Genomic DNA, 24578 nt, shown 5'->3' with positions numbered 1-24578 from the left:
TTCTGTAGGTTGTCTATTTACTCTGTCGATAGTTCATTTTGCTGTTCAGTGCTCTTTAGTTTAATTAAATTCCATTTGTCAATTTTTGCTTCTGTTGCAATTGGTTTTGGTGTCTTCATCATGAAATCTTTGTTTGTGCCTATGTCCTACATGGTATTGCCTAAGTTGTCTTCCAAAGGTTTCATAGTTTTCAGTTTTAAATTTAAGTCTGTAATCCATCTTGAGTTAATTTTTGTATATGGTATAAGGAAAATGTCCAGTTCGGTCTTCTGCACATGGCTAGACAGTTATCCCAGCACCATTCATTGAATAGGAATCCTTTCCCCATTGCTTGTTTTTTCAGGTTTGTCAAAGATCAGATAGTTGTAGGTGTGTGGTCTTATTCTAGGTTCAATAAGATTAATAAGCTTCTTTTGTGTATTAGGTGCTGAAGATACGGTGGTGAAATAAACAAACAAAACACAGTCCTTCCATTGTGAAGCTCTCTCCGGGTAGAAGAGGGACTTTAAACAAACAAACACAAAGATGTATATATGATTACAAATTGTGGTAGGTGCTGTGAAAGGAAGGCATTTCCAGAGAGAGTAAGTAAGAGGGATCTGATTGCTCTCCAAGGAAGTGACATTTGGGCTGATTCTGAAGGATGTGAGGGAACCAGATTAAAGAAATGTGTTCCAGACAGAGAATAGGACCTAAGCGGGTGAGGGAGGTGGGCAGAGTCTGGTGCTGTGAAGAACTGCAAGGCAGTCAGGGCAGATGGTCCATAATGAGAAGAGTGTAGGGCCATGAGTGAGGTGCCTGAGGCTTTGGGAACCATTGGCTTCTGCTCCGAGGAGGCTCTGGGCATTGTCAGATCTGTGTTTCTAAAAGATCATCCTGGTTGTTTCAAAAGGGAATGACAGGTGGCAGCAGGAAAGCCATGAGACCAATGAACAAAACTTCTGCAGTAGTTGACGGAGAGGGAATAATAGCATGGGTTAGATTGGTGGCCTTGGCTATGGTGAGAAGTGCACAGTTGAGGGATACATTGGGAGGTGGAACCAGCAACCCTGGATGGGCTAAAAAAAAACATGCATCCTCTCTGGTATCCAGCTGACTTTCTAGATGCTAAATGGGGCCAGGGACCAGAGCCCCAGCAACAAGTGAAATGCACTTCTGCTTCACACTGCCTCTTGTGCATCTACTTATGAACCTCAGAAAGGGGTAGGACTTCAGTGTTCCAGTGACCCTGCCTAATTATATCACAATTCACTTGCTCTTATTTCCTCCTTCCATCCCTTTTTCCTTTCTTCTCATTATCTCATGAGTTTATTAGCCATTTGTCTTCAGCTTTCATATGATTAGTGTCTGCATGGTATATATTTTTCCCTCCTTTGCTTTTAAACTATGTGTGTGTTTATGTTTAAAATATGTCTCTTCAGGTTAGGGAATCCAGACATAAAGTCACACACCAATAATCATCTGATTTTCAACAAAGTTGACAATAACAAGCAATGGTAAAAGGACTCCCTGTTCAATAAATCATGCTGAGAGAACTGGCTAGCCGTAGGCAGAAGATTGAAATTGAACCTGTTATTTTCATTGTTTACAAAAATTAACTCAGATGGATTAAAGATTTAAGTGTAAGACTACAAACTAGAACAATTTTACATAATAACCTAAAAAACACCACTCAGGACATTTGCCATGGGAAAAAATTTATGACGAAGTCCTCAGTAGCAACTGAAGCAAAACCAAAAATTGAGAAGTGGGGCCTAATTAAACTAAAGAGCTTCAGCACAGCAAAATAAACTATCAACAGAGTAGGAGACTGATTTGAGTAATAATAAAACTCCAGTCTCCCTCACAGCTGGCTTTGTGTAAATTACTCTTTCTCCATTGCAATTCCCCTGTCTCAATAAACTGACTCTGTCTAGGCAGCAGGCAAAATGAACCCATTGGGCAGTTACAAATTTTGGGGATCTTCTGGGATTGCCCTTGTGGTTACCTGCCCATGGTTCAGTAGCCCCCCTCCCGCAATGGATCCAGACAGCAGCCCAAGCAGCTGCTTAGTTCTCTTGGATAGGGGGTTGACTCTGGTACTCTCTCTACTGGTGGGGCACTGCTGACCCAGTGTGCATGGATTTACTTGCAATAGAGAAATAGTCCTGGGAAGATATCCCATAACTATAGGCATATCACAGGGTGTCTGTCTATAGCCGGTCATGGAGTGTCTGTAGATGCAGCCTCATTACGAAGTGTTTGGTTTGGTGAGTATCCTAGGTGTTGCCAATGCGTCCTTCCTTCTCCTGAATGGTTTGGCTTCTTCAGGGGTCTCAGTTTTTCTGTTGCTCCATTATGGGTGTCTCAGTTTGGCTCCTTTTGGGGTCTTGGTTGACTCTCCTTAATTCATAGAGTCTTGTTTTGAGAGACGTCTCCTTGGTCAGGAAGATTTTGGGGAGACTTCTCATAAAGAGAATAGAAGGATGGTTTAGAAGGGATACTCTTGGAGTTCTCAGTTAGGGATCTTGATTTGGAAGGCCTTCTGTCTGTCTTGTCTTTGTGTGTGCTTGTATACATAAAGTGAATTTCTGAAAGAATTGCTGATGAAAGCCCAGCAAACCTAACTTAGAGAACTCTCCTTATATATCTGGTCACATTTAGTGAGTCCTGGAGAAAGCTCAGTGGGCTTGACCTGGGGTGACTCACTCTTCATCTTGCCCAGAGATCACCCACTGAATTACCATTCAGAGATCATTCCTCCCCAGTAAGAGTGGATCAAGGACAACAGGGACCAACAGAAGAAAGTCTGAGCCTTGCCAGGTCGATATTGGGTGCTGAACAAGGTGACTAGTGTCTGTTTTGTTACGCATATTTTGCTTTAGCTGGGATAAAAAATGTTAATTTGGTTCCCCATGCAACCTGTTGGGCAGCATCTTGCTAAATTAAGAATCCTTTGCCTATGGTTCCATAAAACAGAACAGAGTGATTTTCTTTTGTAAAGAGGCTCAACTCCCACAGTTAGGGCACAGTGAGCAGTGTCATCAAAAGCTGCTCCATTCTTCTGGAAACTGTAAAGAGGACCCAGAAACCTGGTATCCCAGCATAAAGGGTAAGAAATTCTTACTAGTCAAATTTCTGGTCTGTGTGTGTGGGGGAGGGGGCAGGGGTAGGAATGTTAAACATCTCTGTTTGTCTCCTCTGCAAGAGTTTGATTAATAGAAAAAAAAGAGGATTTGTGAGATTAGTCTTTGGATGTAGCAAATCTGGTGCACTTTGTGCTAAGAATTTATCTTTCTATGTCATTCTGTAATTGAGAGGGAGGTATCACCGGATAGAACGTGGGCTTAGGACCCCTATAGGCTCTCATTTCAAGCCAGCCTGGTAACTGGTCAGTTACCAAGTTTGCTGTGGGTCTCTGAAACCAATACTGGATAAAATTTTTCTGTCTTGTTTTGTACCCTTAAGAGCTTATCCTTGTGAGCATGTGGAGATACTTTTTCTTGGTCTCCACCATCCAGAGGACAGGAATTTTGGGGTTCATGTCATAGCCCTAAAAAGTATCTTGAGCAGTTAAAAACCTCTGCAAGCTCAAACTGGCTGCCCTAGACTTCTGGGAAGAGCAATAGAAACTGATCAGTGCTGTAACTCAGTAGTTAAGGCTCTTTTGGCAATAGCAGCATGGGTTCAATTCTTGGTTTCAAGAATGATTCTTCTCTGGTTTGTTATTAGTGTAACTTTGCCATTTATTAAGATTACCCCCACCCCCACCCCATGGATAGCTTCTAATTTTCTGTCTTGAATTTTCCTTTATTTCAACTACCCTTGGGGAGATTCTAAAAATCTCGTAAAAAAAAAAAAAAAAAGAAAAAGAAACTGCTTATATCTCTTTGAGATACCTTATATGCCCATGGTTAAGTTATAACCTTAGTTAAAACATCAATTTCATGTGGGAGGTTACCCGTGATAGAATTCAAAAGCCAGAAATATTGACTGTCCAGGCTAGAGTCTGGTAATAACATATTTTAAAATATTTTTTTTAAAAGAGCTCTATGTTTAATATCAGCTTAATTCAAATTGAATATACAAACTATACATATATTTAAAAGACTGTTTTTTTAGTATTCTTGGATCTTATTTTTCAGAAGAAAAAAGTCTTTTTTTCTTCTCAGTCAACTGAATTGTTTGTCTCCATTTTGTCTTCTTGTCACTCTTGATATCCACAGAAGAGATAAATTCTAACAGCCTGGGACTCCTGGGTAGAAGAAGAGGAGGTATCACAGACCCCATTCTGGGACAAACTGTTTTCCTCATGGAACCCTAGGAACTGAAAGAAAATATATCCCTTTCAAAACCAAAGGCTTTGTTCTGTTTTGCACTGTGTTATCTGATAGCTTTAACTTTGGAGGGTATAAAAAATTACTTTGCATTATGGGAGAACTATGTAGAAAATATACTTTAAGGGACGCCTAATGGCAGTCACAGAGGGATACTTGGTTTTTTGCATGCTTGGACTAGAGAAGCATGCGCTTGACCACCTGGAAGATGTGGAAACATCTCCACCCTTTACTGAGAGATGACACTTCCATGGGGGAATAGGCTGATTACAAAATGGGCTTATAGGCTTTGGGTTGCCTTGCAAGGAGGTGCACCGTGGAAACATTGCACTATCTTATCCTGTAGGATTTTCCTCCTTTTTAGCAATCCAGGATCTAGTATAAGATGGTATCTTTAATTTAGGGGATCTGTTTCTGTCTTCCAGCTGTGTCTGCTTATTAGGCCCTAATAAGAAACCGCATGCCTTCTTGGCCTTGTTTCTCCAGGAGTTCCACCGTGAAGCCAGTAATCCATTTCAGAATCTGGGAAATAAAAAATCATACAGCTACTGGATCTTTTGTCTGTTTGTGTATTTATATGTGTTGTGTGTGATGTTTATATGAAAGAGCTCAATTGGATGGGCGCAGTGGCTCACACCTATAATCCCAGCACTTTGGGAGGCCGAGGCAGGTGGATCACGAGGTCAAGAGATTGAGACCATCCTGGTCAACAGGGTGAAACCCCGTCTCTACTAAACATACAAAAATTAGCTGGGCATGGTGGTGTGCACCTGTAATCCCAGCTACTCGGGAGGCTGAGGCAGGAGAATTGCTTGAACCCAGGAGGCGGAGGTTGTGGTGAGCCGAGATCGTGCCATTGCACTCCAAACTGGGTAACAACAGTGAAACTCCATCTCAAAAAAAAGAGCTCAATTAATTGGCTTGCAAAAGTAAGCACTTAAATCATATTTTGTCAGAAAAGTAGAAACTTTAATGCCGTTTTGTTCATGTGACTTTAGTAATCTTTCAGAAATATAGTTTTAAAGATTATTGGTACAGTTAAAAATGTCTTCAAAAGTTAGACATTTGGTCTAAATCAAGATTAGATATTAGATTTGCTAAATTCTTTAAGGTCATAAACTGCTTTTTTGACTTCTGAAAATTGTTCAGTTTACCTATTTTGAAGCATTTGATTCTTCAAATACTCTTACTTTGGAGCATTAGATAAGAATTGGGGACATATGGAGTTAGCCATGGCTCCTAGCTGAGCTAGACCTTATCTTTACTTCTGTCTGATGTCTTAGGCTCCACCCCAGTACATAGATAAAATGGCTTACTTATCAGGTTTCTTTATATATATTAATTATTGCATTTTAGATTCTGCAGTACATGTAAAGTACATGCAGGATTGTTGCATAGGTACGTACATGGCAATGTGGTTTGTTGCCTCCATTTCCACTACCTATATCTGGCATTTCTCCCCATGTTATCCCTCCCCAACTACCTACCCCCCACTGTCCCTCCCCTAGACACCCCCCACAGACCCCAGTGTGTGATGCTTCCCTCCCTGTGTCCATGTGTTCTCATTGTTCAACTCCCGCCTATGAGTGAGAACATGCAGTGCTTGATTCTCTGTTCCTGTGTCCATTTGCTGAGAATGATGGTTTCCCGGTTCATATGTGTCCTTACAAAGGACATGAACTCATCATTTTTTATGGCTGCATAGTATTCCATGGTGTATATGTACCACATTTTCCCAATCCAGTCTATCATTGATGGGCATTTGGGTTGGTTCCAAGTCTTTGCTATTGTAAACAGTGCTGCAATGAACATTCATGTCCATGTGTCCTTATAATAGAATGATTGATAATCCTTTGGATATATATCCAGAAATGGGATCGCTGGGTCAAATGGAATTTCTATTTCTAGTTCCTTGAGAAATCGCCACACTGTCTTCCACAATGGTTGAACTAATTTACACTCCCACCAACAGTGTAAAAGTGTTCCTATTTCTCCACATCCTCTCCAGCATCTGTCATCTCCAGATGTTTTAATGATCACCATTCTAGCTGGTGTGAGATGGTATCTCAATGTGGTTTTGATTTGCATTTCTCTAATGACCAGTGATGATGAGCATTTATTCATATGTTTGTTGGCCTCATATATGTCTTCTTTTGAAAAGTGTCTGTTCACATCCTTTGCCCACTTTTGAATGTGTTACCAAAACTGAAAGTTGCTAGAGTTAATATTATAACTTGTAATTGAGACTACTAGAAAAACAGGTTTACATACAAGGTGTGTAAGAAAAGTAGAAGTTTTTGGTAAAATATTATAAAAAAAGGCATGCAAATGTTTTTTGTTAAAGGGAATGTAGTTTTGTAAATGACCCATACTTCAAAATACAGCATAAGGCCATAGTCCCCCAAACAGCATGGAATTGGTATAAAAACAGACATATAGACCAGTGGATCTGAATAATGAACCCAGAAATAAAGCCAAATACTTAACAGTCAACTGATCCTCAACAACGAAAACAAAAACATACAGTGGGGCAATAACACTCCGTTGAACAAATGGTGCTGGGATAATTGGCAAGCCACATGTAGAAGAATGAAACTGGATCCTCATTTCTCACTTTATACAAAAATCAGCTTAAGTTGGATGAAAGACTTAAATCTAAAACCTGAAACAATAAAAATTCTAGAAGATAAATTTGGAAAACCCCTTCTAAACATTGGCTTAGCCAACAACTTCATACAACAAAAACAAAGATTAATTAAATGAAAAAGCTTCTTCGCAGCAAAAGAAATAATTAGCAGAGTAAACAGACAACCCACAGAGTGGGAGAAAATCTTCGCAATCTATACATCTGATAAGAACTAATATCCACAATCTACAAGGAATTCAAACAAGTCATCAAGGGAAAAAAACAAACAATCTCGTCAAAAAATGGGCTAAGGACATGAAGAGACAATTCTCAAAAGAAGATATACAAATGGCCAACAAACATATGAAAAGATGTTCAAGGCCAGGCGCGAGGGCTCACACCTATAATCCCAGAGCTTTGGGAGGCCGAGGCAGGTGGATCACGAGGTCAAGAGATCAAGATCATCCTGGTCAACAAGCTGAAACCCCGTCTCTACTAAAAATACAAAAATTAGCTGGGCATGGTGGTGCACGCCTGTAGTCCCAGCTACTTGGGAGGCTGAGGCAGGAGAATTGCCTGAACCCAGGAGGCAGAGGTTGTGGTGAGCCGAGATCGTGCCATTGCACTCCAATCTGGGTAACAAGAGCGAGACTCCGTCTCAAAAAAAAAAGAAAAAAGAAAAGATGTTCAACATCAGTCATTATCAGGGAAATGCAAATAAAAGCCACAAAGCAATACCTACTCCTGCAAGAATGGCCATAATCAGAAAATAATAGATGTTAATGTGGATATGGTGAAAAGGGAACAGTTTTACACTGTTGGTGGGAATGTAAACTAGTACAACTGCTATGGAAAACAGTGTAGAGATTCGTTTAAGGACTAAAGGTAGATCTACAATTTGATTCAGCAATCCCACTACTGTGTATCAACCCAAAGGAAAATAGGTCATTGCAGGGATATGGATAAAGCTGGAAACCATCATTCTCAGCAAACCAACAGAAGAACAGAAAACCAAACACCGCATGTTCTCACTCATAAGTGGGAGTTGAACAATGAGAACACAAGGACACAGGGAGGGAACGTCACACATTTGGGCCTGTTGGGGGATTGGAGGCTATGGGAAGAATAGTGCTGGGAGAAATACCTACTGTAGGTGATGGGTTGATGGGTACAGCAAGCCACCATGGCAAGTGTATACCTATGTAAGAAACCTGCACATTCTGCACGTGAATCCCAGAACTTAAAGTATAATAAGAAAAGAAATAATTGTATGAAGAAGATGCTTGCAGATGCATATTTATAGCAGCACAATTTGCAATTGCAAAAATATGGAACCAGCCCAAAAGTCATATATATATACTATTAAGCCACAAAAAGAGATAAAATAATGGCATTTGCAGTGATCTGGATGGAATTGGAGACCATTATTCTAAGTGAGGTAACTCAAGAATGGAAACCCAAACATCCTGTTCCCACTCATAAGTGGGAGCTAAGCTATGAGGACAAAAAGGCATAAGAATGACACAATGAACTTTGGGGACTCGGGGAAGGGTGCAAGGTGGGTAAGGGACAAAAGACTACACATTGGGTAGAGTGTACACTGCTTGGGTGATGGGTGTACCAAAATTTCAGAAATTAACCACTAAAAAACTTATACATGTAACCAAACACCACCTGTTCCTCCAAAACCTATCAAAATTAAAAAAAAAAAAAATCCAGGGGCTAAGGATTACTGTGTGCCCTGCTTAAAAAAAAAGAAGAAATTTTCAACAGAGTAAACTGATGACTTCCAAAATGGAGGAAATATTTGCAAACTAGGCATCTGACAAAAGTCTAATATCCAGAATCTATAAGGAACTTGAAAATTACCAAGCAAAACCCAAACAAACCCATTTTTAAAAAATGGGCAAAGGCATAAACAGATACTTCTTAAGAAAATATACACATGGCCAACAAGCATGTGAAAAATATTCAACATCTCTAATTATTAGAGAAATACAAGTCAAAATCATGATGAGATACCATCTTACACCAGTCAGAATGGCTATTATTAAAAAGTCAGAAAGTAACACATATTGGTGAGGTTGCACAGAAAATGGAAACTTATACACTATTGGTAGGAATGTAAATTATTTTAGCCACTGTGGAAAGCAGTGTGGAAATTTCTCAAATAACTTAAAACAGAACTACTATTTGACCCAGCAATTCCACTACTGGGTATATGCTCAAAGAAAGATGAACGTTCTACCAAAAGACACATGTAGTTGTGCGCTTTTATAGACCATTTATAATCAACATAATTATCGAAATGTTTGGGTTTAAATCTACTTTCTTGCTATTTTTAAAATATTTCTTAAATCCTTTCTTTGTTCTTTTTTCTTTTTTAGTCTTTCTTTTTCTTTCTTTTCTTTCTTCTTTTGGATTAGTGTTCTTAATATACATTAATATATATGTGTGTGTATATGCCTATACACATATATATGTACATGTCTGCAAAGAGGAAGTCTAATAATCCACCAGGAGGAGAAAATGAAATTTTACATATATATGTGTATGCATGTAAAATTCTATTTTCTCTTCCTGGTGGATTATTAGACTTCTTCTTTGTATAACTTTTTAAAGTGGCTGTTCTAAGACATATAATATATATCTGAAACATATCCCAATCTGCCTTCAAATAACATTATTCCATTTCATGTGCTGTGTTAGGGCCATACTTACAACATCAACTCCAAAATCATTTCATGCTGTCCTTCATGTTTTGTGTTATTTCCAATGTGTTGTGAATCATATAATAAATTGTTATTCATTTTGTTTTAAGCAATTATATTTTGAAGAGGTTAAAAAATACGAAAAATTATGTTTACCCACATACTTAACTATCTTTTAGTGTTTTTAATTCAAAATTTCCATTTGATATAACTTTTCTTTTTTCTGAGGAATTTCCCATAACATTTCTTATTGAGTATGTGTGTATGTGCATGTGTGTTCATGTGTGTGCATGTACGTATTTGGTTATGTGTGCCTGTGTGCACATGTGCATGTGTGTTCGTGTGTGCATGTGTGTATGTGCATATGTGTGCATGTGCATATGCACATGCATGCATGTGTATGTGTGTGCGTATGTGTGCGTGTGTGTTCATGCATATAGGTGTATGCATGTACATGCATATATGTGTATGTGCATGTGTGTGTGAGAGAGAGCATATATGTGTGTGTGTGTGTGCACTTGTATATGTGTGTGCATGTGTGTGTGTTGTGGGGGGGATGTGCGCGCGCGTGTGTGTGTGTGTGTGTGTGTGTGTGTCTGGTCAAGTCTGATACAGTGTTTTGCTAGTTATCAGTCTATTACCTCTCAGCTCCCAAAGCCACCCATCCCTGTCCTGCTTATGATAGTGGAATTTTCCTCCTTTGTCAGCTGGCATGACATTAAGCATGACACTGGAAGGGCACTGAAAAACAAAGGGCTTTTTTTAAGCAAGTGCTTCTAGAGGCACCCCGGTGAGCAGCTTCCCTGGCATCCTGGATGGGGTATCCTCTGTGCATCATCCCACTGGTGGATTCATCCTCAGTGGGCTTGTCATCTCTCCAGTGAAGCCTGGTCCCACCTGTGGGTGCTGGGTCACTTCCAGGTGTGTTACTTTTCTAGGTGCTCTACCAGTGCCCCAGAGCTGTGGGCTGCTCTTTATATCTGTGATTCAAAATTTCTTTACCAGGTCTGATATCCAGCATTTATAAGGAACTTAAACAAATTTACAAGACAAAAACCCAAACAATCCCATTAAAAAGTGGGCAAAGGACATAAACAGACACTTTTTCAAAAGAAGATATACATGCAGCCAACAAGCATATAAAAAAGCTCAATATCACTGATCAGTAGAGAAATGCAAAACAAAACTGCCTTAAGGTACCATCTCACACCAGTCATAATTGCTATTATTTTATTTTATTTTTTTAATTTATTTTTTTTACTTTAGGTGCATACTATATCTGGCATTTCTCCCCATGTTTTCCCTCCCCACCATCCCCTCCCTCCCCACCCCCTGCTGTCTCTCCCTAACACCCCCCCAACTTCCCCCAGTATGTGATACTCCTCTCCCTGAGTCCACATGTTCTCGTTGTTCAACACCCACCTATGAGTGAGAACATACGGTGTTTGGCTTTCTGTTCTTGTGTCAGTTTGCTGAGAATGATGGTTTCCAGATTCATCCAAGTCCCTACAAAGGACATGAACTCATCGTTTTTTATGGCTGCGTAGTATTCCATGGTGTATATGTACTTCATTTTCTTTGTCCAGTCTATCATTAATGGGCATTTGGGTTCGTTCCAGGTCTTTCCTATCGTACACAGGGCTGCCATGAACATACGTGTGCATGTGTCTTTATAGTAGAATGATTTATAGCTCTTTGGGTATTTACCCAGTAATGGGATTGCTGGGTCAAATGGAATTTCTATTCCTAAATCCTTGAGAAATCACCACACTGTCTTCTACAATGGTTGAACTAATTTACACTCCCACCAACTGTGTAAGAGTGCCTATTTCTCCATATCATCTCCAGCACCTGTTGTCTCCAGATTTTTTAATGATCGCCATTCTAACTGGAATGAGATGATATCTCAGTGTGGTTTTGATTTGCATTTCTCTAATGACCAGTGATGATGAGCACTTTTTCGTATGTTTGTTGGCCTCGTATATGTCTTCTTTTGAAAAGTGTCTGTTCATATTCTTTTCCACCTTTTGAATGGGATTGTTTGTTTTTTCCTTGTATATCTGTTTCAGTTCTTTGCAGATTCTGGATATCAGCCCTTTGTCAGATGCGTAGATTGCAAAAACCTTTTCCCATTCTGTTGGTTGCCGATTCACTCGAATCATGGTGTCTTTTGCTGTACAGAAGCTCTGGAGTTTAATTAGATCCCATTTGTCTAGCTTGGCTTTTATTGCCATTGCTTTTGGTGTTTTGGTCACGAAGCCCTTGCCTATGCCTATGTCCTGGATGGTTTTGCCTACATTTTCTTCTAGTGTTTTTATGGTGTTAGGTTTCATGTTTAAATCTTTGATCCATCTGGAGTTAATTTTAGTGCAAGGTGACAGGTAGGGGTCCAGTTTCTGCCTTCTGCACATGGCTAGCCAGTTTTCCCAACACCATTTATTAAACATGAAGTCCTTTCCCCATTGCTTGTTTTTGCCGGGTTTGTCAAAGATCAGATGGCTGTAGATGTGTGGTGTTTCTTCTGGGATCTCTGTTCTGTTCCATTGGTCTATATCTCTGTTTTTGTACCAGTACCATGCTGTTTTGATTACTGTAGCCTTGTAGTATAGTTTGAAGTCCGGCAGTGTGACGCCTCCAGCTTTGTTCTTTTTGCTTAGGATTGTCTTGGCTATGCGGGGTATTTTGTGATTCTATATGAAGTTTAAAGTGTTTTTTTCCAGTTCTATGAAGAAGGTCATTGGTAGCTTGATGGGGATAGCGTTGAATCTCTAGATTACTTTGGGCAGTATGGCCATTTTCACGATATTCATTCTTCCTAACCATGAGCATGGAATGTTTCTCCATCTGTTTGTGTCCTCTCTTATTTCATTGAGCAGTGGTTTGTAGTTATCCTTGAAAGCGCTCCTTTACATCCTTTCCAGGAAAGAAAGCACCAGGAAACTTTCCAGGAAAGAAAGCACCAGCCCAAATGGTTTTCACTGGTGACTTCTACCAAACATTTAAGAAGAAAATAATACCAATTATCTGCACTCTCTTCCAGAAAACAGACACAGACGGAGTATCTCTTTTCAGGGAGTATCCCAATAGTGTTCTCTGTATTTTCTACATTTGCATGTTGACTCGTCTTGCTAGATTGGGGAAGTTCTCCTGGATAATATCCTGAGGTGTGTTTTCCAGCTTGTTTCCATTCTCTCTGCCTCCTTCTGGTACCCCAATCAATCATAGGGTTGGTCTTTTTATGAAGTCCCATATTTCTTGGAGGCTTTATTCCTTCCTTTTCATTCCCCTTTCTCTATTTTTGTCTGCATGTCTTATTTCAGTAAGCTGGGCTTCAAACTCTTGATATCCTTTCTTCCACAGGGTTGATTCAGCTGTTGATATTTACATATGCTTCACGAAGTTCTCACACTGTGTTTTCCAGCTCCACCAGGCCATTTAGGTTCCTCTGTAAACTGGTTCTTCTAGTTAGCAATTTCTGTGACCTTTCATCAAGGCTCTTAGTTTCTTTGCATTGGGTTAGAACATGCTCCTTTAGCTCAGCATAGTTTTTATTACCATCTTCTGAAGCCTACGTCTGTCAGTTTGCCCATCTGATTCTCCATCCAGTTATGCACCTCTGATAGAGAGATGTTGAGATCATTCAGAGGAAAGGTACTCTGGCCTTTTTGGTTTTCAGCATTTTTTTTTGGGGGGGTTGTTGATCCTTTCTCATCTTTGTGAGTTTGTCTATTCTCTGTCTTTGAGGCAGCTGACATTTGGATGGGGTTTTGCAGGGGCCTTTCTGTTGTTGCTGATGCTGTTGTTGCTCTCTGCTTGTTTTTCTTTCAACAGTCAGGTCCCTCTTCTGTAGGGCTGCTGCAGTTTCCTGAGGGTTCACTTCAGGCGGTATCCATCTGATTCACTCCCGTGCCTGCAGATGTCACTCAAGGAGGCTGCAGAGCAGCAAAGATGGGTGCCTGTTCCTTCTTCTGGGACCTCTCTGACCTCTAGGAGCACCAAGCTGATGACAGTAGGATCGCTCCTGTATAGCGTGTCTGACAATCCCTGTTGGAGGGTCTCACCCAGTTGGGTGGCACAGGGAGCAGGATGCATTCAATGAAGCACTTTGTCCCTTGGTGGTAGGGGTGTGTTTTGCTGGGGAGAAACCCACTCGCCTGGGTTGGCTGGATTCCTCAGAGCTACCAGGAGAAGAGGCTAAGTCTGCTGGTCTGCAGTCTCTGCAGACCACCCCTCTCCCCAGGGGCTCAGGCCCAGGAAGATTGGAAATCTGTCCCTGGGCATCTGGCTGGAGTTACTGGAGATGCTCCAGGGAAGCCCTGCCCACTGAGGAAATGATGGGTCAGCGTTAGACCTGAAGAAGCACTCTAGCCACAGACTGGCACTGCCTGTGTATTGGGCTGTGGAGATAAGTCTTGGGACTGAGCCATCTAGCCTCCCTTGCCCCAGCAAGGGGAAAGCCCATCCTGGAGCTATAGAAATGCATGCCGCCTTGCCCCCACCCAGGGAGCTTAGTGTGTTAGTCAGTTCTGAGTCCCAGTGCTGGCTGCTGCCTCTTCCCCAAGGAGTTCAAGTGACTTAGACAACAGGCAGTCACAGCTGGTGCTGGTTGCCCTTCCCCTCAGGAGGGAGTTCGGTAGGCTTACGTGGATGTCAGCTGAGAGGCTGTAAGGATCTGCAAGTTTTGGAGTTGAGATGCTAGGCCTGGTGGTGTGGGTTCGTGAGTGGGATCTTCTGATCTGTTGGTTGTGTGATTCCCTGGAAAAAGCACAGACTGCCCAGACTTAGAAAGAAAGTTTTCAATTTTTTCTGTTCAGTATGGTGTTAGCTGTAGTTTTGTCATATAGGGCCTTTACAGTGTTGAACTATAGTTTCTATACTTAATTTGTTGAGAATATTTATCATGAAGAGATGTTGCATTTTATCAGATGTTTTTCCTGCCTTTTCTGAAACATTCATATGATCTTTTTCATTCTGTTAATGTGATGTGTCATGTTTACTGATTTGCATATGTTTAACCATCTTGCATTTCTCAGATGAAACTTACTTGATCACAGTGGATGATCTTTTCAGTTTGCAGTTGAACTTAGTTTGCTATTATTTTGTTGAGTATTTTTGCATCTGTGTGCATCAGGAATATTGGATGACGGGGTGCTGTGGCTCACAAATGTAATACCGGCACTCTGGGAGGCTGAGACAGGAGGACTGCTTGAGTGCAGAAGCTCAAGACCAGTATGATTGTATAGGGAGACCCCTACTTCTACAAAAAAAAAAAGTAATAAAGTAAAGAAAGTAAAATAATAAAGTAAAAAGTAAAGAAATGGATTCATACGCCAAGTCCCCTTTAGAGTTGGCTTCTCTCACTTGCATAATGCCTTTTCGATTTATCCATAGTGTTGAGGGCAGCTGGGTGATCTTGGCTCACGGAAGCCTCGCCCTCCCAGGCTCAAGAAATCCTCCCATATTTGTCAGCCTCTCATTAGCTGGGACTGTAAGCCGGCCCGGGGCGCAGGGGGTGCGTAGGGGGTCGCAGCCAGCTCCAGGGGGGCGCCATCGCAGCCGCCGCGGTCGCGAGACCCCCGCCGCCATTAGTCCGCCGACGCTGTCGCCAGAACCCCGCCGCCGCCGCCATAACCGCCATGGGCAACGTGCCCGCCAAGGACACCGAGCAGAAGGTCGTGAAAGAGTTCATAGCCGGAGCCAAAGAAGATTTCCTCCGTAGATGGGAACGCCCGGTTCAGAACACCGCCCGCTTGGATCAGTTTAAACTGCTCAAGACGCTGGGCATCGGCTCCTTCGGGCGGGTGGTCCTGGTGAGTCACCGGGAGAGCGGCAGCCACTATGCCATGAAGATCCTCAACAAGGAGAAGGTGGTGAGACTGAAACAGGTCCAGCACGTCCTGAACGAGAAGCGCATCCTGCAGGAGATCGACTTTCCGTTCCTCGTCAAGCTCCATTTCTCCTTCAGGGACAACTCCAACCTGTACCTGGTGATGGAGTACGTGCCGGGTGGGGACGTGTTCTCCCACCTACAGCGCGTCGGAAGGTTCACAGAGCCCCATGCCGGTTTCTATGCCGCCCAGATCGTCCTGGCCTTCCAGTACTTGCACTCGCTCGACCTCATCCACCGCGACCTGAAGCCCGAGAACATCGTCATCGACCAGCAGGGCTACCTGCGGGTGACCGACTTCGGTTTCGCCAAGCGCGTGAGGGGCCGCACTTGGACCCTGTGCGGGACCCCAGAGTACCTGGCCCCCGAGATCATCCTGAACAAAGGCTACAGCAAGGCCGTGGACTGGTGGACCCTGGGGGTGCTCATCTATGAGATGGCCGTGGGCTTCCCGCCCTTCTACGCCGACCAGCGGAATTCCGTCTTCCAAAACATCCTCTCCGGGAAGGTGCGGTTCCCCTCCCACGTCAGCTCTGACCTCAAGGACCTGCTGCGGAACCTGCTGCAGGTGGACCTCTCCAAGCGCTTCGGGAACCTCCGGAACGGGGTCGGCGACATTAAGAACCACAAGTGGTTCCCCAAAACCAGTTGGATCACCCTCTGTGAGAAGAAGGTGGAAGCTCCCTTCATCCCGAAGTTCGAAGGCCCTGGGGATGCCAGTAACTTTGACAACTACGAGGAGGAAGAGATCCGCATCTCCATCAAGGAGAAGTATGCCAACGAGTTTTCTCAGTTTTAAGGGTGTGCTTGTGCCCCTGTGGGTTTTTCTTTCTTATTTTTTTCTCTTGGGTGGGTGGGTGGGTGGCAGGGTTGGACTGAACAGCCAGAGGGCACCAAAGTTCCTTACATCTAGTTTCACCCCCCACCCCACCCTCTAGGGTTGCAGTAGCAGGAAGCCCAGATGTTTAGAGGGACAGAAACACCAGCTGCTCCCTCACCCCCTATGCCTTCCTGGGCCCTCTGTGCTTCTCCCTTCCTCCTCCCGCAGAGTCCCCCTTGCCCCAGCCCACTTCTACCTGTTTTAGTTTCTCAGCTCTATTCAGGCCAGGTCTTGTTGGTGTATCCAGGAACAGGGTGTGGAAAGAGGGATTCACGCTTAGGGAAGGAGAGAGGTTTAGTGCCATGTTCAATGGGCTGCTTGCTAAAATTAAAAATTAAAAAAATAAAAACAATTAAAAACAGCAAAGTAAAACAAGCAAAACATAGTATTGGCATGTAGCTTTCTTACTTTTTATTGGTTGTTCTGTCCTTTTCTGGTTTGTGTATCAGGATAATGAAGGCCTCTTAGAATGAGTCTAGAAGTATTCCCTTCTCACAAATTTTCTTAAGTAGTTTGAGGAGAATTGGCATGGATCCTTCCTTAAATGTAGTAGAATTCAGTACTAAAGCCATCAGGCACTGAACTTGCCACCAACAGAAGACATTTTATTACTGAGTCAATGTCCTGACTTGTTATTGGTCTATTCAGGTTTTCTATTTCTTCATTTTCCAATTTAGAAGAGTTATACAAACAAATTCAGGAATGTTTCCATTTCTTCTAGGTCTTCTACGGGATGGCCGTGGGCTTCCCACCCTTCTATGCAGACCAGCAGATCCACGTCTTCGAAAACATCTTCTCTGGGAAGGTGCGGTTCCCATTTTCTTGGCATATAATAAGTCATATCATCCATGAAGACAGATAGTTTGACTTCTTTTTTTTTCCTATTTATTTCTTTCTCTTTCCTGAATATTCTGGCTGAAACTCTCAGTACCATGCTGAATAGCAGTGATTGTATTTAATTCTTTATCTCCCGTACTATGATGCCTGACATGTTACAGGTGCCCAATAAATACTTTTAAATAAAAAAACCATATTTTTTGGGATTCCAGTTTTGACCATAATTGGGGGTGAGGGAGCAGCTGGTGTTTCTGTCCCTCTAAATATCTGGGCTTCCTGCTACTGCAACCTAGAGGGTGGGGTGGGGGGGTGAAACTAGATGTAAGGAACTTTGGTGCCCTCTGGCAGTTCAGTCCAACCCTGCCACCCACCCACCCACCAAAGAGAAAAAAATAAGAAAGAAAAGAAAACCCACAGGGGCACCATAATTGTATGTGGTGCATATTGTCTCATGATGCAGAAACTTTTCTGCCTTTCTAAAATATCCTGTATTCAGAGGGTATTTTAGTCAATCCAGGTTACTATAATATAAATACTAGAGACTGGGTGAATTATACAACATGCATTTATTTCTTGCAGTTCTAGAGGCTGAGAAGTCAAAAATCAAGATAACATGTGATTTGGTTTTTGGTGAGGGCATTCTTTCTGGTTTGCAGATGGAGGAATCTTTGCTTTATCCTCATGTGGTGAAGAGAGAGATTATCTCTCTCTTATCTTTTTAATGTAAGGGCACTAATTCCGTGCATGAGGGCTTCATCCTCCTGATGTAATCACCTCCCAAAGGCCTAACCTCCAAATACTATCCATTGGGGATTAGCACTTCAACATAGAAATTTGAGAAGGACATAACATTCAGTTTGCAGCCAAGGGATCACAAACGGAGTCAGAGATAAAAAAGATGACTGTCCCCAGTCTTATTCATCCATCCACCCATCCATCCATCCATCCATCCATCCATTCATCCATCCATCCACCCTTCCATCTGTCCATCCATCCATCCATCCATCCACCCATCTATCCATCTATCCACCCACCCACCCATCCATCTATCCATCCACCCATCCACCCATCTATCCATCCACTCACCCACCCATCTACCCATCTATCCATTCATCCATCCATCCATCCATTTATCCATTTTTTCCATCCATTTATCCACCAAATATTTGCACATCCACTAGGTACTGAGCACTGTGCAAGGCATGAGGGATACAGCAGTGAACTGACAGACCCAAACTTCTCTTTCATGAAAGAGCTTACATCCTAATAGGGGGAGAAGGACATTAAACTGTAATCAGACACCTAAACAGATAATCGAAACCTGGGATACCAGTTGTGAAAGAAGACATCAAGGCCTTTGATGTCACATTCAAGAAGATGTTTCTGGTGAATCTATTAACTAGGTGAGGTAAGATGGGGAGTGGGAGGGGTCTAAACTGAGGACATACAAAGGCCCCAAAGATGGAAGGAACCTGACGAGCTCAAAGTGGGCCTGCAGGAGGGGAGAGAGCAGTGGGAGAGGAGGTTAGGAACCCAGGCAGGGAATGGAGTGGAGTTTGATTTTATGTGCAGTGGAAAACCTGGGGGTCTCCATCATCTGAACCAGCCCCTGCTGCAGCCTCATCCCCTGCGTGAATCCCACACTGCAGCCGCGTTGAACTTTCTGTGAGGTCCTCTGTGGCTCAGGCCTTTGCAGGTTACATGCTAGTTTCCTTCCTTGCATCTTCTTTACTCCTTGTTTCTGATACGTAGGCTTTAACTTATCCTTCAACTCATAGATCCAATGCAAATCCACTCCTCAACCTGGTGGTGGGGAGATCAGACTCACTAAAACATCACACTGGCCAAGGATTGGCTCAACTAGTGAGTCCTCACTTGGGACAGCAGTGAGCTGGGGATAGGGAAGGGAGGGGATAGAGCTGGTGTTAAGGTTGAATTCTGAGTCAGGAGAGGAGATTACCAAGCACCGACTTGGAATGTGCCCTAGGAATTCTGTTTGTTTTCCATGTATCAACAGGAGTTGGGCATGTGTTTGGGGTATTTATTTAATGAATAAACCAAAGACAAATGACTAAATGAACAGGAATGAATGCAACACATGAAATTAGAAGCACATCAAACAGCACTCTTCAAATGTAGAGCATACTTCCTTGACCACTTCAAGATAACCTTTGGAGGTATCTTTCCCAGACAAGTCTTTATGCAGGTGGCAGAGTGTAGGTTTTCTCTGGCTTTGGAGCCAGAATGCATCACAGTGTAGCCTCTGATGTGCTGTGGGTGACAGCCCCTCTCTCTCTCCCAGCCTTGCTTTTCTTGTTCATAAGTTAAGGGTAGTTACAAGTTCCAATGCACAAGGCCATTGTGAGGCTAAAATGGCATAGTAGATGAGAAAGAGTTTGGGAAATCTCTTCAAATTCAAATTGAGAGATTTGAATCTCTCACCACAAAAAAGTATGTGAGATAATGCATATGTTAAATGGACTGATTCAGTCATTGTATGCAGCCATCAAATCCTGTTGTACACAGTAAATATATAAATTAGCATTTGTCAATTAAAAACAAGTCTAAAAAACTACCAAGGATTCAGGAAAATGAGAGAAAACCTTCAAACTAGATCCATGTTACACATTCATTAGCAGTTCTGAATCTACGGTTTACATAATAGAAATATTGCAACTTCTGGACTGCCTGATTTGAGACATAGAAATTGTCAGAGGGAAGTTAGTCATCTCTCCAGCGCACAAATGGTGTCAACCTTGAAGTACATCAAAGGAGAAAGAAATTGTGATGAAGCGTTTATGTTTTAGCCTCCTCCTAAAAAATGCTTCCCAGCCCTCACCTAACTGGTGAACAAGTGAATGTATCACAGCCAGAGCTGTCATTTGCCAAGCACATCTTAATTTGGAGAGATGAGCACACAGTGAACTTTTTGGCAGCTCCAAAAAGTTTAAGCGGTGGTTTTCTCCAGAGCTTTCATTTGTGTGTGGGTACCCCAGGTAGATGTGTGAATTTCCGATGCTTTTATGATACGGAGGCAGAGATGCCTTGATGGAGACGCTGTTGCTAATGCCCTTTCCACCCCAGCTGTGCCCTTTTAGGAAGCTGCAACCCCCAGTGGACCTTCATCCCCAAAGAACCGATTGCCCTTGAAAACCCTCTTGTCGGCTCCACAATCCACGAAGTCCCAATCAGTCAGTAATGGGTCCTTTGATAGACAATCTTCCATTTAAAGCAACTATTAGGCATCTATTATGTGCCAGGCCCTGTACTAAGCCCAGAAAGTACATTAATTTTACTCACTCCTCAAACAACACTGTGGATTAAGTACAATTGTTATCTCAGAGATAGCAGGGCTACGAATTTATTTGTTAACAGCTGGTCCGTAGTGAGTCTACGATGCAAACCCAACCCCCTGATCGCCAAGCCAGAACTCTTGATTGCAGGACTGGGTTGCTCTGAACATATATCTTGAAAATGTTTTGTTTTGATAGATTGGAAACATTGTCTTAGAAGTGCCATTAGCACTAATCGATTAAAATTGATTACAAGTTATAAAGACATCAAGGACACTGCATTTCTGGTCTTTGGAAAATGATACATTGCTAAAAGATGTCCTACTGTCCTCCTTCCCTCCCTTTCCCCTTTTCCTTCCGTCCCTCCCCCGCTTTCTGCCTCCTTCCTTCTTTCCGTATCTTTGTTTCTTTCTTCCTTCATCCTCCTCCTAGTTCTTTCCCATTCTCATTGATGAAACAATTATGCATAAACAATGGAAAGTGATGGTTCATTTCACTGAGCAGAGGTGGGTTGATGCCCCTCAGGAAGGTATGCAAAACAGGCCTGGCTCACCCCACTGCAAACCCCCTGTGATGAGGGTTCTGTGTTTGCCCTGCACCAAACAGCCTTGGCAGCTTGGGCTCCCTGACCCAGAAATGAGTGATTAAATTAAGAGTGTCTTCATTTGTTAACATTAAAAGGCTGCCTTGCGTTCATCTGGAAGCCTGTGATTAGCAGCTGCACATCCATACACTACAGCCTCCATAAGCAATAATTAGAGAGAGAATAACTGGCCAGGTTATTCATGTTCCACCTGGTCCTGACATCTCCAAAGTTTGTGTTTGTAGTCCAGTTGCTTTGTTTTAGAGCAAGAACCTGAGAGGGCTGGGGTCCAGCTGGCTCCCAGGCTATCTCATCTTTCTGTGCCCCTTGAGTGATTTTCAAGTTGAAATGGAAAAGGAAGAAGGTCTTACACAAAGCAATGAGCAGCCATGCCGAGGCCATTACACAGTCAGTGACCCTGTTATTTGGAATTTTCACTTAAAAAAAAAGCCTAACAGTTTCCCATCTCTGCTACCTTTTTCCCTGCAGAACTGAAGGCTGATCTGTTCGGTGGCAAGTGGAGATCAGCTGGTAGATGGGAAGAAAATTATTGTTTATTAATATAGCTGTCAAAATATTGCTAAAAATAGTGTAATTACTTCTCCTCAGTGTTGTTTCAGAGCTTTTGGTAGTGAGAAGTTGGTAATTAACACCTGAGATGGGATGAAATGGCATTCCTGCACCATATGTGTCTCTGGGCTTAAGCCGAGGGAGCTGCTTCTGAATGTGGCTGGCTTCCATTTGCTGATGAAGCACTTGATGTATCCATAGGGAGGAAAATCTCCTAAATTCACCCCCACTGTGAAACTGTGTCATCACACAGTTTGTCCCTATCTGCTACGTGCAGAGCACTGGGCTATCCCTGGGAAGACAGTTGTCTCAGCCCGGCAAGTCTGATGGGGACAACAGCAGTGTTGAGTCCTAGAGGCTCAACACTAAGGCCCTTCTAAGGGTTTTACATAAATTAGCTTGCTAATATATGAAATACCAAGTAACTAAAACCCAAAAGGCTAGGCACCTTGGCCACCCAGATAGTCAGTGACAAAGCTGGAATCCCACCTCAGTCCGTCTGTATGGGCTCCAGAGTCCATGTTCTTCAGCATGATGGTATTCAGGCAAACATAAGACATTCTACATTCTTTAATAGGGAAACATACACAGGTCTGTGGCTCTGGGGTGACATGTTTCCTGGAATCTGAGAGTATTCTCCCAGTGCTAGTGGGATATTTTTGATCATGCAGCTCTATTAGTTAAAAAAAAAGCATTTCCTTTATTATATGTTTTTTACTTTACATATTGTATGCTTGTACCACTGTACTAATGTATTTTATATTTTAAAACACATGCAAAATAGAAATGAATAAAGACAAGATAAAATTAACTACAAATGAAAATTTTTAAATATTCCCCTGGACATTCCCAGGGAGAGTATATGACCCTCTCTTTTTGGTCTACTGCATTAGAGGTCAGGGCATGTGTTCAGGTTGATGACCCCTATATTTCTAGTTTCTTGAAGTTCCTAGGACATATCAGGTCTTCAGTGAATGTTTGTGAGTGATTGGATGGATGGGTGGGTGGGTAGATATATAGACGAATAGATGTATGGATGAATGGATGAATAATGGATGGGTAGTTGAGTGGATGGATGGTTGGATGAATGGATGAATGGATGGATATACAGATGTATGGACGGATGGGTGGGTGGATGTAAGGTTGAATTGAAGAATAGATGTATGAATGGATGGTGGGTGAGTGAATACATGGATTCTAGAGGAGGTGGTGTTTGAAGTATAGGTCAATATTTGGAAGGTAGGAAGAGTGGAGACAGGTATGCCACACAGACTAAACAGCTGTGTAGAGGCCTAGAAGCATGTTTTTGAAAGAGCAGAAAGACCCCTGTCTAGGGGGCTATTGGTGTGGGGGTTTGGATTATGAAATAACTTTTGAGTATTACATTCAGCATTTGGCCCTTATAGTGCAGGAGTGGAGGCCCTCTGGGCCTGTGAGCAGGACACGATGGTCACTCTGTCCATTGGGAGGAAGAGATTGAAAAGAGAAGATGGCAGAGCAGGGAGACCAGTAAGAAAGTCATCGCAATGTTTGGATGACACATTTTTCTAAGGGAGAAGATTTGGAACTTGCTATCAATTGCAAGATTTGGAGGAGTAAGCAAGAGGCAGGTGTTTACTAGGGCTCTGGCTTGGGTACATGGGTGGTCTTGTCATTAACTGAGGAAAGAAACTCAGGATGTTCTTTTAAGGCCAATAACCATAGTGAGTAAATATTGAGTGGTGATTACATGCTGGGCACTCTCCACATATCATCTCATTTAATCATCATGAAGATGTACTATTTCTTTTTTTTAAATTTATTTTTTTATTTTTAAGGAGAGGAAGAAAGAGGAAGAGAAAGAGGGAGGGTGAACAGAAATATTGCTTTATTCTGAAAAAAAATGGGTATTAATAATGGCCAATCAATGTTTCATTTAAACCTATGAGTAGGTGTGATGCGGTATTGACAAGAATGTATATTTTGTGTATTTGAAGTGGAGAGCTCTATAAATATTTATTAAGTTTACTTGTTCCGGATCTGAGTTCGAGTCCTTGATATCCTTATTAATTTTCTGTCTCATTGAATCTAAGTCTCCTATCTGGGTGTTAGGATCGTTAGCTCTTGTTGTTGCATTGATCCTTTTACCACTATATCTTTGTTGCTTTAAAATCTGTTTTATCCGATATGAGAATTGCAACTCCTGCTTTTTATTTATTTATTTTTGCTCTCCATTTGGTTGGTAAATCTTTCTCCATCCCTTTGTTTTGAGTCTTTGTGTATCCTTACATGTGAAACAGGTCTGGATGTAACCTGCCATTGGGTTTTGGCTGTGTCTTTTGATTGGGGGATTTAGTCAATTTAAATTTAGGGTTACTGCCATTTGATGTTAACTGGCTGTTTTATCCATTCGTTGATGTAAATTCTTCTTTATGTTGGTGCTCTTTACTTTTTGGCATATTTTTAGAAAGGCTAATACTGGTTGTTTCTTTCTGTGTGTAATACTTCTTTCAGAAGCTCTTGTAAAGCAGGCCTGGTGGTAATAAAATCTCTGAGTACTTGCTTGTTCATAAAAGATTTTATTTTTCCTTCAGCTGTGAAGCTTAGTTTGGCTGGATATGAAATTCTGGGCTGAAGGTTCTGTTCTTTGAGGATGTTGAATATTGGCCCCCACTCTCTTCTGGCTTGTAGAGTTTCTGCTGAGAGATCTGCTGTAAGTCTGATAGGCTTGCCTTTGTGGGTAACCTGACCTTTCTCTCTGGCTGCCCTTAGTATTTTCTCCTTCATTTCAGCCCTAGTGAATCTAACGATTATGTGCCTTGGGGTTGCTCTTCTTGAGGAATATCTTTATGGTGTTCTCTGTATTACCTCGGGTTGAATATTGACCTGCTTTGCT

The 24578-nt window shown here is 42.2% G+C and overlaps 2 protein-coding genes across 2 annotated transcripts in view; both read left to right on the top strand.

The window, feature by feature from the left end:
• The first annotated feature begins 15260 nt into the window (after window positions 1–15260).
• LOC118151333 (cAMP-dependent protein kinase catalytic subunit alpha-like) lies at window positions 15261–16339 on the top strand. The gene has a single exon (XM_035290520.3). The coding sequence runs from the start codon at window positions 15290–15292 to the stop codon at window positions 16337–16339; it is 1050 nt and encodes a 349-aa protein (XP_035146411.3). The 5' UTR covers window positions 15261–15289.
• Window positions 16173–24578, top strand: part of STK10 (serine/threonine kinase 10) — a 178441-nt gene continuing 170035 nt past the window's right edge. The window contains exons 1-2 of the mRNA XM_035290516.3: window positions 16173–16311; window positions 17142–17225. Of these exons, the coding sequence (XP_035146407.2) occupies window positions 17154–17225 (72 nt within the window). The 5' untranslated portion in view covers window positions 16173–16311; window positions 17142–17153. The remainder of the gene's footprint in view (window positions 16312–17141; window positions 17226–24578) is intronic.

Source organism: Callithrix jacchus, chromosome 2 (assembly GCF_049354715.1).
Source record: "Callithrix jacchus isolate 240 chromosome 2, calJac240_pri, whole genome shotgun sequence".
NCBI classification, from domain to species: Eukaryota; Metazoa; Chordata; class Mammalia; order Primates; family Cebidae; genus Callithrix; species Callithrix jacchus.
This window is presented reverse-complemented; position numbering and strand designations above follow the sequence as displayed.

Coding starts and splice junctions, on each gene's coding strand:
- LOC118151333 (XM_035290520.3), top strand. CDS start 15,290: ATGGGCAACGTGCCCGCCAAGGACACCGAGCAGAAGGTCGTGAAAGAG.